At 39.2% G+C, this 14,341-nt stretch overlaps 3 protein-coding genes across 3 annotated transcripts; all 3 read left to right on the top strand.

Annotated features, from left to right (window-relative positions):
• Positions 1-2,708: 2,708 nt before the first annotated feature.
• LOC111196295 (trace amine-associated receptor 1-like) lies at positions 2,709-3,860 on the top strand. Its single transcript, XM_022685501.2, has one exon. It carries the CDS (start codon positions 2,838-2,840, stop codon positions 3,858-3,860), a length of 1,023 nt encoding a protein of 340 aa, XP_022541222.2. The 5' UTR covers positions 2,709-2,837.
• Positions 3,861-6,323: 2,463 nt separating this feature from the next.
• Positions 6,324-7,288, top strand: LOC125801699 (trace amine-associated receptor 1-like). Its single transcript, XM_049478611.1, has 2 exons — positions 6,324-6,662; positions 6,735-7,288. Exons 1-2 carry the CDS (start codon positions 6,347-6,349, stop codon positions 7,286-7,288), a joined length of 870 nt encoding a protein of 289 aa, XP_049334568.1. The 5' UTR covers positions 6,324-6,346.
• Positions 7,289-9,868: 2,580 nt separating this feature from the next.
• LOC103030618 (trace amine-associated receptor 1-like) lies at positions 9,869-11,816 on the top strand. The gene has a single exon (XM_049478657.1). The coding sequence runs from the start codon at positions 9,981-9,983 to the stop codon at positions 10,809-10,811; it is 831 nt and encodes a 276-aa protein (XP_049334614.1). The 5' UTR covers positions 9,869-9,980; the 3' UTR covers positions 10,812-11,816.
• Positions 11,817-14,341: the final 2,525 nt, after the last annotated feature.

The raw sequence follows: 14,341 nt of genomic DNA, 5'->3' as shown, positions 1-14,341 counted from the left end.
TCCAAATGACGGATACGAGGAGGTCTGGAAATCTTGGGCTTACGGGATAGTAAGTTATCCAAACATATAGACATAGAAATCAACTGATCAAGAGTAAGTTGATCATCTCTACAAGCTAGTTCAGTCTGTATATCTTCGTTCAAACCCCTCCGAAAAACAGTGAGGAGTGCACGGTCATTCCATCCACTACTCGCCGCGATAGTGCGAAACTCAAGAGCGTAAGCAGCAACACTACGAGAACCTTGCTTAAGGGCAAACAACTGATCTCCAGAAGACACACCATACTGGGAGTGATCAAATACTTCACGGAAAGTCTTAACAAAATCAGAGTAGCTTTTGTTACAGATGTTTTCCCAACTAGCTGTGGCCCAATCTAGAGCTTTACCAGACAAACAAGACACCAAAAACGCTATTCTAGCTTGATCAGAGGAAGCCTGAGAATTAGCAAAATATAGAGAGCATTGCAAAAGAAATCCACCACATTTACCAGGAGTACCATCAAAAACCTCAGGTTTACAGATGGGAAAGACAGGAGCTGATGGTGAAGCACCCTGTGGTTGGCTAGGCCCTGCAGCTAACTGCTGCACAGTATTCTGAAATTGCTGCATGGATTACATATGGCCACTAACTACATTCTGTAGAGTACCTAAACCTTGGGACAAGCTCTCCAACTGATGTTGGTGCTCCCGGAGGCACTGGGCATGTTCAGCTAAACCTGGGATGGCAGCTTCCACGTCTGCTGTCTGCATAATGGCCGCGTATTATGTCAGGCAAGCCAGGCAGATCAGAGACAAACGCAGACGTGGTACTGTACAAGTTTTATTTTACAACAACTATATACAATGAGCTAAACCTAACAGTATAAAGACAAGCTAAGCACATACCAAACAGTCCAGGGTCGAATCCAGGCAGCAACAGTATCAGAGGTGAGACAAAAGAGAAGTATAAAGTCCAGGGCAGAGTTCAGAAACCAGTAACAGCAATATAATAGGCAAATCCAAAAAGGGGTAGTCAAAAAACGAGAGCAAGGTCAAAAAACACAGGAGATCAGGAATAAACACAGAGTAACGCTTTGTATGCACGAAAAGGCAATACGCGGCAGAGAACAAAGGGCAGCGGCGTCTATAAATACACCGGAGACAAATTACACTTCCGGGGGAACGTCACGGCGTCGCGGCATGTGTGCCGTGACGTCATCGCGTTTGTAGTCCATAAGGTTCTGGGGATTGTAGTCTTTTAGCGCCGGAGCGCTCCCAGGCTCCGTGGAGGAGGCAGAGGACATAAACAGAGACTTGGCAGACGTGACATTTATCACCATCCTCATGTTTGCCATTGTCCTCTTTGCCATCATCATTGCCTTTGTCACCACTGTCATTGCAGTCATCATCATAAACATCATTGCCTTCATTTCCATTGTCATCACCATCATCATCACCTTCATCAACGCAATAATAACCATTGCCGTCATCTACCAATCATCATTGCTATCATCGTTGCCTTCATCATCGTCATCATCACAATCATCGCCATGATCTTCATCCTCCTCACCATCATCAACCTACTTCACTTTACTTCCCCAGGTCAAGTTGGACCGTCATGGGCACCCTGTCTAACTTCCTTGGTCACTCCTACTACACGATGTGGAGCAGCGGCTTTCTCTGTTGCTTACTAGGACCCAACACATCCATATATCTGCACATCTAAAAAAACTGGCACAATCAGCCAATGCCCAGTCACAACATGAGGCAAAACACTAGTTACTAGAGGCACAATTGCTACGTTAATATTTGTCAAACCGATTACTACAACTGATTTTGCACAGTAATGTTCTTTGATATTAATTCTGCTGCATATATATTTTTCATGGTTACTACAGATCTTTAAATATGTAAATAGCATTGTATATTGCATTTCCTTTTATTGGCTCTGTATCTGTACTCTGCACAATGACAATAAAGTTAAATATAATCTAATCTTTGTGCAAGTAAGCATTGTGTAGCATGTCTATTTTCTTCTCATTTCTTGGCATTTACCTACAACAAGATTGTGTAAGAAATGTGCTTTTAGTTTAACATATGTAGTTGGGTTATTTAATATATTGTAAAATAAAAATTTTTAATATATTTCATATTTATTTATTTTTCAATATATTTATTTTATTAATGCCAAACATACATTTATACAAGTCAAAATTTCATTAATAATAAAAATTAAAATAAACAGTTGAAAATAAACCAACAGCTATATAATGACAGAACATTTTACTTAAATATATATATATATATATATATATATATATATATATATATATATATATATATATATATATATATATATATATATATATATAGATAATTAGTTTAAGATTTGTGGAAAAATCAAACACACACACAAACACACACACACACAAACATAAAAAGTTCTTAGTAGGTAAATTCACACCCCCAATACATAGGGATCACTGTTTTACTATGATTTAAATACAGCAATGTTTTCCAGTCAAGGGTATTACCCTGGGATATCTATGAACACGTAATTTATTCCATGGCTGTTTTTGTATAAATGTCAGCCACTGTGTGTCTTTGACCTCTGTGGTAATAAAGGTAAGATTTAATGGATGTTTTGGTTAACATTGATTGTGGTTCTTCATGGAACATATAATAAGATAAAATGTACATTTACAACTTGTGTATGCATTTAACCAATTATTCATTTAACATCAGCTGCAAAGTTATTTAATGGGTTATATTTAATCTGATTATATGTAATACACTTCTAGATGTATTTGGTGGTTGCTTTACAGGTGAAGAAAAAACTCCTCTTAACTGGATTTCAGAATGAACTCAAGCCAAGCTCAGATAGTGGATAATACCCCTCTTTGCTATGAATTCTTAAACAGATCTTGTCCAAAGCTTGTCTATCCTCTGTTTCTGAGAGTGCCACTTTACTTGTTCTTCAGCTCAGTGGTGATTTTAACAGTGTTGGGAAACCTGTTTGTTATCATAACCATTTTTCATTTTAAGCAGCTGCACATGCCAACTAATTACCTTGTTCTGTCTCTGGCTGTAACTGATCTGCTGCTGGGTGTCATTTATATGCCTCCATGTATGGTACAATCTGTGGAAACCTGCTGGTATTTGGGTCATCTATTCTGTAAAATTTATAACAGTAGTGGTATCATGTTGTGTACTGCTTCCATTTTAAATCTGTCTTTCATTTCCATTGACAGATATTATGCTGTGTGTCACCCTTTACTGTATCACAATAAAATCACCTCCTTTGTCACATTTATCATGATTATCATCTGCTGGACTGTTTCAACTGTAGTTGGGTTTGGAATAATATTTCTGGAGATCAACCTTCTGGGCGTTGAAGAGTTTTATCATGAGCATGTTGCATGTGAAGGAGGTTGTGTGTTGTTTCAAAGCACAACTTCGAGCACTTCTTCCTCCTTGCTTTCTTTTTATATCCCAGGTGTTGTGATGCTCAGTATATATATAAAGATTTTTCGTGTTGCTCAAAAGCAAGCAAAATCTATTCAGGACTCAAAATGTAAAAATGCAGAATCAGTGTTGAGCAAAGAGGAGAAAAAAGCCACCAAAACTCTAGCTGTGATTTTAGGCGTGTTCCTGTCACTTTGGATGCCGTTTTTTATCTGCAACATCCTCAATCCTTTTACTGGCTACTTAATTCCACCAATATTTTTTGATATGCTGGCTTGGATTGGACTTATGAATTCAACTTGTAATCCTATTGTGTATGCTTTCTTCTATAAGTGGTTTAGAAAAGCATTTAGGATTATTTTAACAGGTAAAATATTTCAGCCAGGGTCTTCACGAATTAACCTCTTTTCACACTGAAATCTAAAGCAATAGTGAAATTGTATGAAATGAATAAATTTTAAAGTGAAGTCTGCTTTGGCAAGATTTTTATAGAACCTTAAGTTTCATTTATTATGTCAATAGACACATTGTCTTTATTTTATATATAAGAATAATGACATTATGCTCTGACATGTTGAACTTGTATTTAAACAACTAAATAAATAATTTATACTTGCTGCTACTTGCTTTTTTGTATCTATCTTGATATCTATTTTTTATCATATATTTATTTATTTTTACTGGACAATGTGAATACAAATTTGTTCTACCTTGTGTACCACATATGATGTGAATGACAATAACGTCTCCTTGCCCTTTGGTTTAATGAATGCCTCAGCAGTCTTCCAATGGTTCATTAACAATGTGTAAGAGATTCCCTGGACCAGTATGTGTACATCTCAAGAGTAACATATCAGGCATGTCAGGCAAGAATAGACTCTACCTCAAACTCTAGAAGTCTGAAATTCATACCGAGATGTCTCGTTTTACCTATTGTTGTCTCCAAAAGCACCCTCCAGATGAATCCAGCCAAAATAAAGGACACAAGGGACTGCCATCGGCCTGCCTACCTCTGGTAGGTACAATCATTCCTGAAATTTGACAACTTATTTTGTTAGTTTCGCTGTGGCAGCACCCCTCACTGCCCTTACGCAAAAGACCTCAGGATCTTTTCGTTGGCCCACGGAGAGGCAAAAGGCCTTTAAAGACATCAAAGGTGAAAGGTGTCCCTGGCTAAACATAATTACAACATTGCGGACAGGGGCACCTTGCCATGCTGCTTACACTGAAAGAGTGGAGGCGCTAGCTAGAGGGGGCTACACACCCATTTATTGCTTGGCCTCACCACCAAAACTTATATACATAGACAAAGCGGCTCAACCCCCGACAGGCCCCATGGGTCTTGTTTTTCGGCTATTTTCACTTCTTGCTGTTATGTAGGCCAGGTTTACAAATACTAAGCCAGATGTCCTTTGCAGCTAGTGGTAATCTCCCAGTAATGATCTGATCCCATATTTGAAGCTGTACTAATTCTGTCTCCTCTCCACTGGGGCATTGAAGATGCCATAAGAGGGGCCCTAAACTCTTTGAGTTCTAGTTCAGTTATCCTTTACCAGTTTTTTTGCAGAACAGGAGAGGGCAGTAGGGATCCCCACTGCTGACCAGTATGGTCTGCGCTTTCTGGCAGAAAGCACATGCATCTCTCCAGGCATTCACAGACTCCCAACAACTGAAGGGGTGTTTGATAACAGGTCTGGCTCTCAACACAGGACCTTCCACTCCACAAACAGCTGGCACCCAGCTTCATCTGTCCTTTTAAGGTGGCATGGCTTGAAAACCCTGTTTCTTACCACCTGCTTGCTCCCTACTCCCTCACAGGAGTCCATTCTATCTTTCATATATTGATACACCCACTATTTGGTTGTGGTGCTCTGGATCCAGGTGCCCATCCCTGCCTATGCCTTATAGACGGTGCTCCAGCATATACTGTCCTTCACATCTAGGACAACCATTGTGTTAGTGGCAGCACCCAGTATTTAGTCAACTGTAATTTGTACCAAATTTTGGACCCTCGAATTATTTGGGACTTTAAGAAGTTCCAATGTGATCGGGCTGATGATGAGCAGTATTACACCTTGGACTGCCCGAAGGGGAGCCGGTAGATACGAGAGCTGTAAGCTCTTTAGCTGACAGTGTCGGCTCTGCGGCAACCTGGCTTTAGCGCTGCCTGTGGGCAGTCCCAAGCCAAGGTGGGCGAGGCCATGAACTCACGAGTTGATGTAGAAACAGTGTTTTTCCTGATCAACTCATGTTTTGATCAACTTGGTATTTTCTTTTCTTAGCTACTGCACACAATAGAGGTTCAGGAAGAGTTTCATGTGCAGCATGAATATACAACTCCCTTTAGTGGAAGGGGACATTTAAATCATATCCATATAAGTTAATAATTTAAATAATTAATATACATATAAAATGTAGTAAATATAATCATATATAATTCAAATAAAATCATCCAATCTGCTCTGCACTTGGATTGATCACCTACCCCAAAAGTAACAATAACATTAGTTAGTAGATGTATTTCTTAATCTCTCTTGAAAAAATGCTTTGGGATCTCTTGGGATGGCGCTTTAATGTCTTCTTAGTAATGAAAATTATATTCCCAAGACATAATGGTTCTGTTTTTGTATAACTTAAATATAGCAATGTTTTTCAGTCAAGTGTATTACCCTAGGATAACATGTAATTTATTCATTGGCCTTTTTATGTGTGGTGTTGGAAAAGTATAAATCTCAACTGCTGTGTCATTTTGTCCACTGTGGAAATAAAGGTAAGATTTGATGAAGGGACTGAGTTACATTCAACATTTCTGCATGTTATTATGGTTTTATGTCATTTTTAATGTATATATTTGGTGGTTGTTTTACAGGTGAAAAGAAAACTCCTCTTAACTGGATTTCAGAATGAACTCAAGCCAAGCTCAGATAGTGGATAATACCCCTCTTTGCTATGAATTCTTAAACAGATCTTGTCCAAAGCTTGTCTATCCTCTGTTTCTGAGAGTGCCACTTTACTTGTTCTTCAGCTCAGTGGTGATTTTAACAGTGTTGGGAAACCTGTTTGTTATCATAACCATTTTTCATTTTAAGCAGCTTCACATGCCAACTAATTACCTTGTTCTGTCTCTGGCTGTAACTGATCTGCTGCTGGGTGTCATTTATATGCCTCCATGTATGGTACAATCTGTGGAAACCTGCTGGTATTTGGGTCATCTATTCTGTAAAATTTATAACAGTAGTGGTATCATGTTGTCCACTGCTTCCATTTTAAATCTGTCTTTCATTTCCATTGACAGATATTATGCTGTGTGTCACCCTTTACTGTATCACAATAAAATCACCTCCTTTGTCACATTTATCATGATTATCATCTGCTGGAGTGTCGCAACTGTAGTTGGGTTTGGAATAATATTTCTGGAGATCAACCTTCTGGGTGTTGAAAAGTTTTATCATGAGCATGTTGCATGTGAAGGAGGTTGTGTGATGTTTCAAAGCACAACTTCGAGCACTTCTTCCTCCTTGTTTTCCTTTTATATCCCAGGTATTGTGATGCTCAGTATATATATAAAGATTTTTCGTGTTGCTCAAAAGCAAGCAAAATCTATTCAGGACTCAAAATGTAAAAATACAGAATCAGTGTTGAGCAAAGAGGAGAAAAAAGCCACCAAAACTCTAGCTGTGATTTTAGGCGTGTTTCTGTCACTTTGGATGCCGTTTTTTATCTGCAACATCCTCAATCCTTTTACTGGCTACTTAATTCCACCCATATTTTTTGATATGCTGGCTTGGAGTGGACTTATGAATTCAACCTGCAACCCTATTGTGAATGCTTTCTTTTATATGTAGTTTAGAAAAGCATTTAGGATTATTTTAACAGGCAAAATATTTCAGCCGGGGTCTTCACGAACAAATCTGTTTTTACACTGAAAATCAAAGCCATAATAAATGTTTTTTAAAGAGAATATAGGATGTATACAATGTGCTAAAACATTAGAATGACTCAGTTTATAAAGCTGTATTTTTACGTTTTTGAGGCTATGAGGGGTAATTTTTACAGAAAATTTAAACATAAAATATTATTCTCTTGAATGTTGAAGTCACCAAATAAAAAAGTAAACCATATAAACTGTGAATTTATAACACATGTGGTGCACCTGCATGTAATGTTTCTGCTTTTCTGTCTTAGTATATTAGGCATGTACTGTATATAACTAAAAGCTAAGTATATTGCTACAAATATATATATATATATATATATATATATAGTGCACACTCCAAAGTTTATTATGAGCAAAAAATCCAAAACAAAGAGCACATACTATAAATACTATAATATGACACAGCTGAAATCCAGAGCCCTGAGATAAAGCTTCCTGGTGTAATTACTTTGTATCCCATTGTGTAAAACCCCTAATTTACAGTATAACAAACTGCATGTTACATTGCATTACATTAAATTCAGTAGATGCTTTTATCCAAAGCAACGTACAGTAATGATGTACATTTAGCAATAGAGGGTGTAGAAGTTCAAGGTAAAAAAAAAAAAAAAAAAAAAATTAAGACATGGCCTAAAGGAGGCCAAAGGGGAACAGTGGGATAGAGGAAGAAAGGAGGGGGAGGAGGAAATGAGGTTAGAAATTGTTAGTTTGTTAGAGATGTTACGAGAGTAAGTGCTTGCTGACCATTTTGGCAGGCTGAAGACCAGGGGCCTCATGTACTAAGACTTGTGTGGACTTCCTACTAAAATGTTCCGTACGCTCAGACCTGAAAAGTTCCGTACGCACAAAAAAATCCGGATTTATCAAACCGTGCGTAGGCAGAATTCCAAGTACTTTCTCTTAGTACATCACAATCAACTTGAAATCAAATGCAAATGCAAAAGCAAATGCACGAAAACATCACACCTGCCATGTCTCCTCCCTCAATTACGCAGAGTATAATGTTATAATACTAATAATAATATTAATAATAATAACAACAATAATACTAATAATAATAATAATTAATATATAATAATAATAATACTACTACTAATAATAATAATAATAATAATATTATTATTATTAATATGATATATGCGTAGCGTATAATTACCCATGTTTTAAATTGTATTATTCTAAGATGGATAATAAATGCTTTCATTTAAATGCTTTAAATAAGTTGCTTACCAAGAAGCCACACGTCACGCACTCAAGCTTGTTTTCTTATTCTCTTATGCTTTGGAAATCTAAAACGGCTTATAAGCCAGTCATCATCATGGGCAAAAAAAACCATAATGGTCACGGAAAATGAGCTCTCAATGAATTTGGCCATTAGCAATATTTTCCAATAATGCAAACGTTGCCACCTCCAACAACTCCAGCGCAAACTTTTATGCATGTTTATATAATCTAGGCTAAGTGAAAACTCGTTGAATGATTATTTCAGTAAGCCAATGAAATTGTCTGATTATTTTACTTTATTTTACCCAATAATGCTTACTACAATGTGTGCTCCTCCAGACACTACTCGTCCACAGAGCCACAGAGGATAATACCCAGCAGGCCATAGCCGTAGAGTTTATTGGGTTTTTTTTTTTTAGATGAAAGAATGGCCTTTGCCCTAGAAAAGACAGTGTGCTGTTACCCCTTATGATGTTAATCCCCACAACATGTGACATATTCAAAAAACAGATAAATGAAGAATGGCTTTCATCAAAACATGTCCTTTACCTTGATGATTGCACTTTAACAGTTGCATCACCAATGTATTGAGGGAGGGCCTGATACACTACTTATTAGTCCACCTGGGTTTCATTTTAATTCATGGTTGTTCAATAAATTAACAGGTTGTCCACATCTAAATACGTTTGAGAAAATGAGGTCTCAGGAAGTAACAGGAAAATAAGTAATTTTAGTTGTACTTCGTTATTTGACACCTCTGGTTAATTGTGTGATCATGAACTTATGACTGAAAAGGAGAGGTAGAAGGCTTTAAAGGACAACTGCGTGGCTTTTTCCACTATGACAAGTGGATTTATGAATAGAACTTAACTTTGGGAGATTGATCCACGCCCTTCGCTCCTCCTACTCAACCCTATATAAACTCAGTTCCTCAGTTCCAAACAACTTTGCACCCCATTCCAGCTTCAAGGGTGTGGGACATACTAGAAAAATTATAACATCACAGGTTAGGTCTGTTGGAGGGTTCTCCTCTTGCCTTCTGTATCTTATTGTGACTCAGTACCCAATATATTGCCAGATAAATAATGTTCTATCAATGCTTTTGTAAACATTTAAGCTCATTATACAGTGAGTTGAAATGTACATGAAAATTCCTGGCTGAAAGCATGTCATTTTTAGTTGTGTAATCTTTTTTTGTTTGTTTGTTTGTTTGTTTGTTTTGCAGGTTGAATTTCAGAAAAAAAGTCTCTGCTTTTTTTGAGTATCCTCTGCTTTTGAGGGTGGCACTTTACTTGTTCTTTGGTTCAGTGGTGATTTTAACAGTATTGGGAAACTTATTTGTCATAATAACCATTCTTCATTTCAAGCAGCTTCACATGCCAACTAACTTCCTTGTTCTGTCTCTGGCTGTAACTGATCTGCTGCTGGGAAGCATTGTAATGCCTCCTGGAATGCTTCGCTCTGTAGAGACTTGCTGGTACTTGGGCCCTTTATTCTGTAAAATACACAGCAGTGTTGGTATCATGTTATGTACATCTTCTATCATTAATTTGTCTTTCATATCCATTGACAGATATTACGCTGTGTGTCATCCCCTGTTGTATCCCAGTAAAATCACCCCTGTTGTTACAATAGTTATGATTTTCATCTGCTGGAGTGCCTCAACTGTAGTTGGGTTTGTGATCATATTTCTAGAGCTGAATATTCTGGGTATTGAAGAGTTTTATTATGAGAATATCGCATGTGAGGGGCGTTGTGTGTTTTTTCAAAGTGCAGCATCGAGCACTGCTTCCTCTGTTCTTTCATTTTATGTCCCAGGTGTTGTAATGCTCAGTATATATATGAAAATATTCTGCGTTGCACAAAAGCAAGCAAAGTCTATTCAGGACTCAAAATGTAAAAATAATATGAATTCACTTTTAAGCAAAGAAGAGAGAAAGGCCACCAAAACTCTGGCAGTGATCATGGGGGTATTCCTGTCATTGTGGACTCCATTTTTTATCTGCAATGTTATTGATCCATTTATTGGTTACGTAGCTCCTCCAGTTTTGATTGATATGCTTATTTGGATTGGATATTTTAATTCAACCTGTAATCCCATTGTGTATGCCTTTTTCTACAAGTGGTTTAGAAAAGCATTCGGAATGGTTTTATCTGGTAAAATATTTCAACCAGGCTCTTCAAGAACAAATCTGTTTTCACATTAAAAAATAAACATGCCCATGATAAGGAAAAAAACAGAAATTAAAAAATTTATTTTAACACCAGAGACAAAAGTATTGTGACCTAAGGCCTTTACACACCTGCACTTATTACACCAGTTAAACTGACTCTGGGTCAGATGGTTTTCACCCTTTTTGCAATTCGTTTAGGCAGGTCTCAGTCTAGTCCTGCACAAACTGCCGTTAAGAATGTCCGGCCATATCAGTTTGTGACTCAGGCTCAGCTCAGGCTTACTTGGGTTCTGCAGCAGGACAATGATCCAAAGCACACAAACAAGTCAACCTCTGAATGACTTAAAAAACTAAATGAAGGTTTCTGAGTGACCTTGTCTGATTGACATGATGTGGCATGATCTTAAACAGTGGCACAAGGGTGGCACAACCAAGTTATTAGGTTAAGGGGGCAAATACTTTTCTATGTATGGCCAAATCGGTTAAGATAGTTTTTTCCTTTGATAAATGAAATTATCATGTAAAAAATGCTTTTTATATTAATTTAGGCTATCTTTGTCTTATAATAAAGTTTGTTTGATATTTGGAAAAATAAGTTTAGCAAAAAAGAAAAAACAAAGATATCTGTCAGTCCTGACGCTGTCAGTCTGCCTGCTCTGGACTCAGAAAGTCCCAGAAATTTCCCAGCATCCTCACTCTCAGGACTATAATGAGCATGTGACACTACGGTGTTCCAGTACGCCCGGTTTCTCACTTGAACTTTTGAGTATAAATACTGCTCAGTTTCAGCTCTGAGTTGCTGAGTATTGAATCTAGGTTCCCTAGCTCTTCTACGACGCGTTTCTTTTTGTTCTCTGCCTTATCGCTTATTTACCTATTTCTGTATTACCATTTACCCTTTTTGCCTTGCCCAGTTTATTGTTTGTTTCTCTCTGTTGCCGACCTAGCTTGTTATTTAGACTATTTTTTTGCTTTTTTCCTGACTTTGTGTAGCGACCCTGCTTTCTTCTGTTGTTTGTTTATGCTGCCTTTATGTTACTGACTAAAAAAAGTTAAAGTTAAAGTCTAAACTCCTATCAGGCCCGTTGGTGCCAGATACAACAGGCTAATGTTCATCAAACTCCACCTGAGGGTACTCCTCCGGGTAAACTTTTCGCTCCCTCAATTTGGTACTTGCTTAATTACCTGGGCTCATGCGTCACTGACATCAGGTCACCCGGGTAAAGCTCATACATTACAGATCATAGTCAACTGTTAACTGTGGGATACCATAAGAAGTGATGTACATAGCTTCATTTCCTCTTTTCATTACACTCCCTGTTCCTGAATGCCCCTGGTCTCACATAGCTCTTGATTTTTTTCATCGTCTTCCACCATCTAGTGTTATACCACTGTACTCACCATAGTGGGTTTTGCCGGAGGGGTCAAGTTTATCCTCTTCAGCTCCCTGCCCACAGCATTTCGAACAGCCCAAGCCCTGTATAAACATGTACTCCGCAACTATGCTATCCCATATTGTTGTCTGTGACTGAGAGGAACGTATCCGATGTGGGAGATCCTGGACTCATTTAAACGTGGTGGGGCACTGCAGTAACTAATCGTCTGGGAGGGGTACAGGCCTGCGTAGCATTGCTGGGTCGATGCCAAGAACGTACTAAATCCTGGTCTCCTGGCGGACTTTCACGCATGCCGTCCTGATCTGCCGACGCCCAGGCCAAGAGGTCACCTTTGGAGCTCTCTCCCCGGTTCTGTCCATTTGCACTGGGGTTGCGTTTCCTTTGGTTTGCATCCGTCTGGTTCCTCCGCTGGTCCTGTTATGGCTCCTGCTCCCTCCTCCGGTCCTCTGGCTGGTCGTTGTTGGGGGTGTCCTGGCTTTCATCCCACCCCAGTACCTTCAGGGGTACTGTTAGTCCTGACGCTGTCACTCTGCCTGCTCTGGACTCTAATTACCTCCATTTTCCTGCCTGTTTTTTGATCTCTCATTTTAGACCCTGCTTTGTGTTTTCCAGCTAACGGGGTCACTATAAATGATGAGAAAGTAGAGGCCATCAAGAGTTGGCCTGTCCTGCAGTCCATTAAGAACCTACAATGTTTCCTAGGCCTAGGCTAATTTTTACAGATGTTCATTTACAATTTTAGTAGTATCGGATGTTCATTTACAGCGACTAAAACACTGAGGTGGTCTCCTGCTGCACAACTAACCTTCAACACATTTAAAGCAGCCTTCGTCTCTGCACCCATTCTCAAACATCCTAATCCAGACCTGCTTTTCGTGGTTGAGATGCGTCCGAGTCCGGTGTAGTCCAAGGCTGTTCTTTCCCAGCACAGAGGTTCTCCTTCTAAGCTGTGTCCTATAGCTATTTTCTTATGCAAATGCAAGTGTATCTTGTATTGTCATGCCTGGCACTGAAAGCGCTTCTATATCTCCCACACTCAGCTCTGTCTGCGATCTCCAATCTCCGGAATACATTGCCCAGGATGCACCACACACTGACATCACACAAATAACCGGAATTACAATCAGCTGTGTTAGGCCTTATTTAAGGGGCTCAGTTCTACCTGTCCTAGAGTATTTACGGTTTATCCTCGTTCAGCATTTTTTCCTGCCTGTATTTTTGATCTATCGTTTTTGACCCTGCTTTGTATTTTTTCCAACCTTGATTCTATTTCATGCCTCCTGAGTTCATAGCCTAGTGAATAGTCCCTTAGGAACAGCAATGGACCGAGAAATTATGCCAAACAAAAGCATGTGACCCACCCCAACAAGAATCCATCGCACCTTCCTATTTTTCCTGCTGAGTGTGCTATCGGGCCGCTGCAGCCAGATGACCCGCACACCCTGTGCCCCTCCTGCCTCGGGGTCTCTTACCTCCGTGAAGCTCTGTCTGACCTTTGCGTTCATTGTGCGACAAACCTTTTTTGCCTTACGCTAACACCGGCTTGTGTCCATCTTCGTTAACGACGACACCATGCTCTCCTCTGGTTCCTCACCAGTGAAAACAGAAACTAAGCGCACTTCTTTGTGGCCTGCGTCAGAGCCAGCACCGATAAGTAAGGCAGGTGCAACCCTGCACTGATCAAGGTTAACACACTCAGATTCTATTTCTATATTAGCCATAGCTCTATAGTTTGTGCCCATTACATTTTTATATTCATAAATTAGTACCTGTTACATTAGCTTTAGCTCACACTATCTCTCTGTACGGTTGTTTTGTTCTGCTATTTGTTTGTTATGTGTTTTTAATGAGTGGGTCGACCCAAGTAGAATGGTTTCCTCTGACTAAGTCTTGGTTCCTTCCAAGGTTTCTTCTTCCAAGGTTGCTTCAGAGTCACCAGCTGCCCGCTGCCTACACTGATTACACTGGATGGGCTGTTTCCCCTCACACTTTTGCCCCTCTCTGTGGCGAGCTCTACTCTCAGCTCCGGTTCGGTTGTGGATAATGAAAGTGCATTTGAAGACGCTTTTCCCCTCCCGACTATGGTTTGCGCTACTCTAGCTTGGCTTTGCTCCACTTCAGCACAACCTAATCCCAGCTCCCAATCCCAGATAATACAAGTTCTCA

Source organism: Astyanax mexicanus, chromosome 1, assembly GCF_023375975.1.
Source record: "Astyanax mexicanus isolate ESR-SI-001 chromosome 1, AstMex3_surface, whole genome shotgun sequence".
Taxonomy (NCBI): domain Eukaryota; kingdom Metazoa; phylum Chordata; class Actinopteri; order Characiformes; family Acestrorhamphidae; genus Astyanax; species Astyanax mexicanus.
Note: the sequence above shows the minus strand (reverse complement) of the source record. Positions and strands in the feature narration are given on the sequence as shown.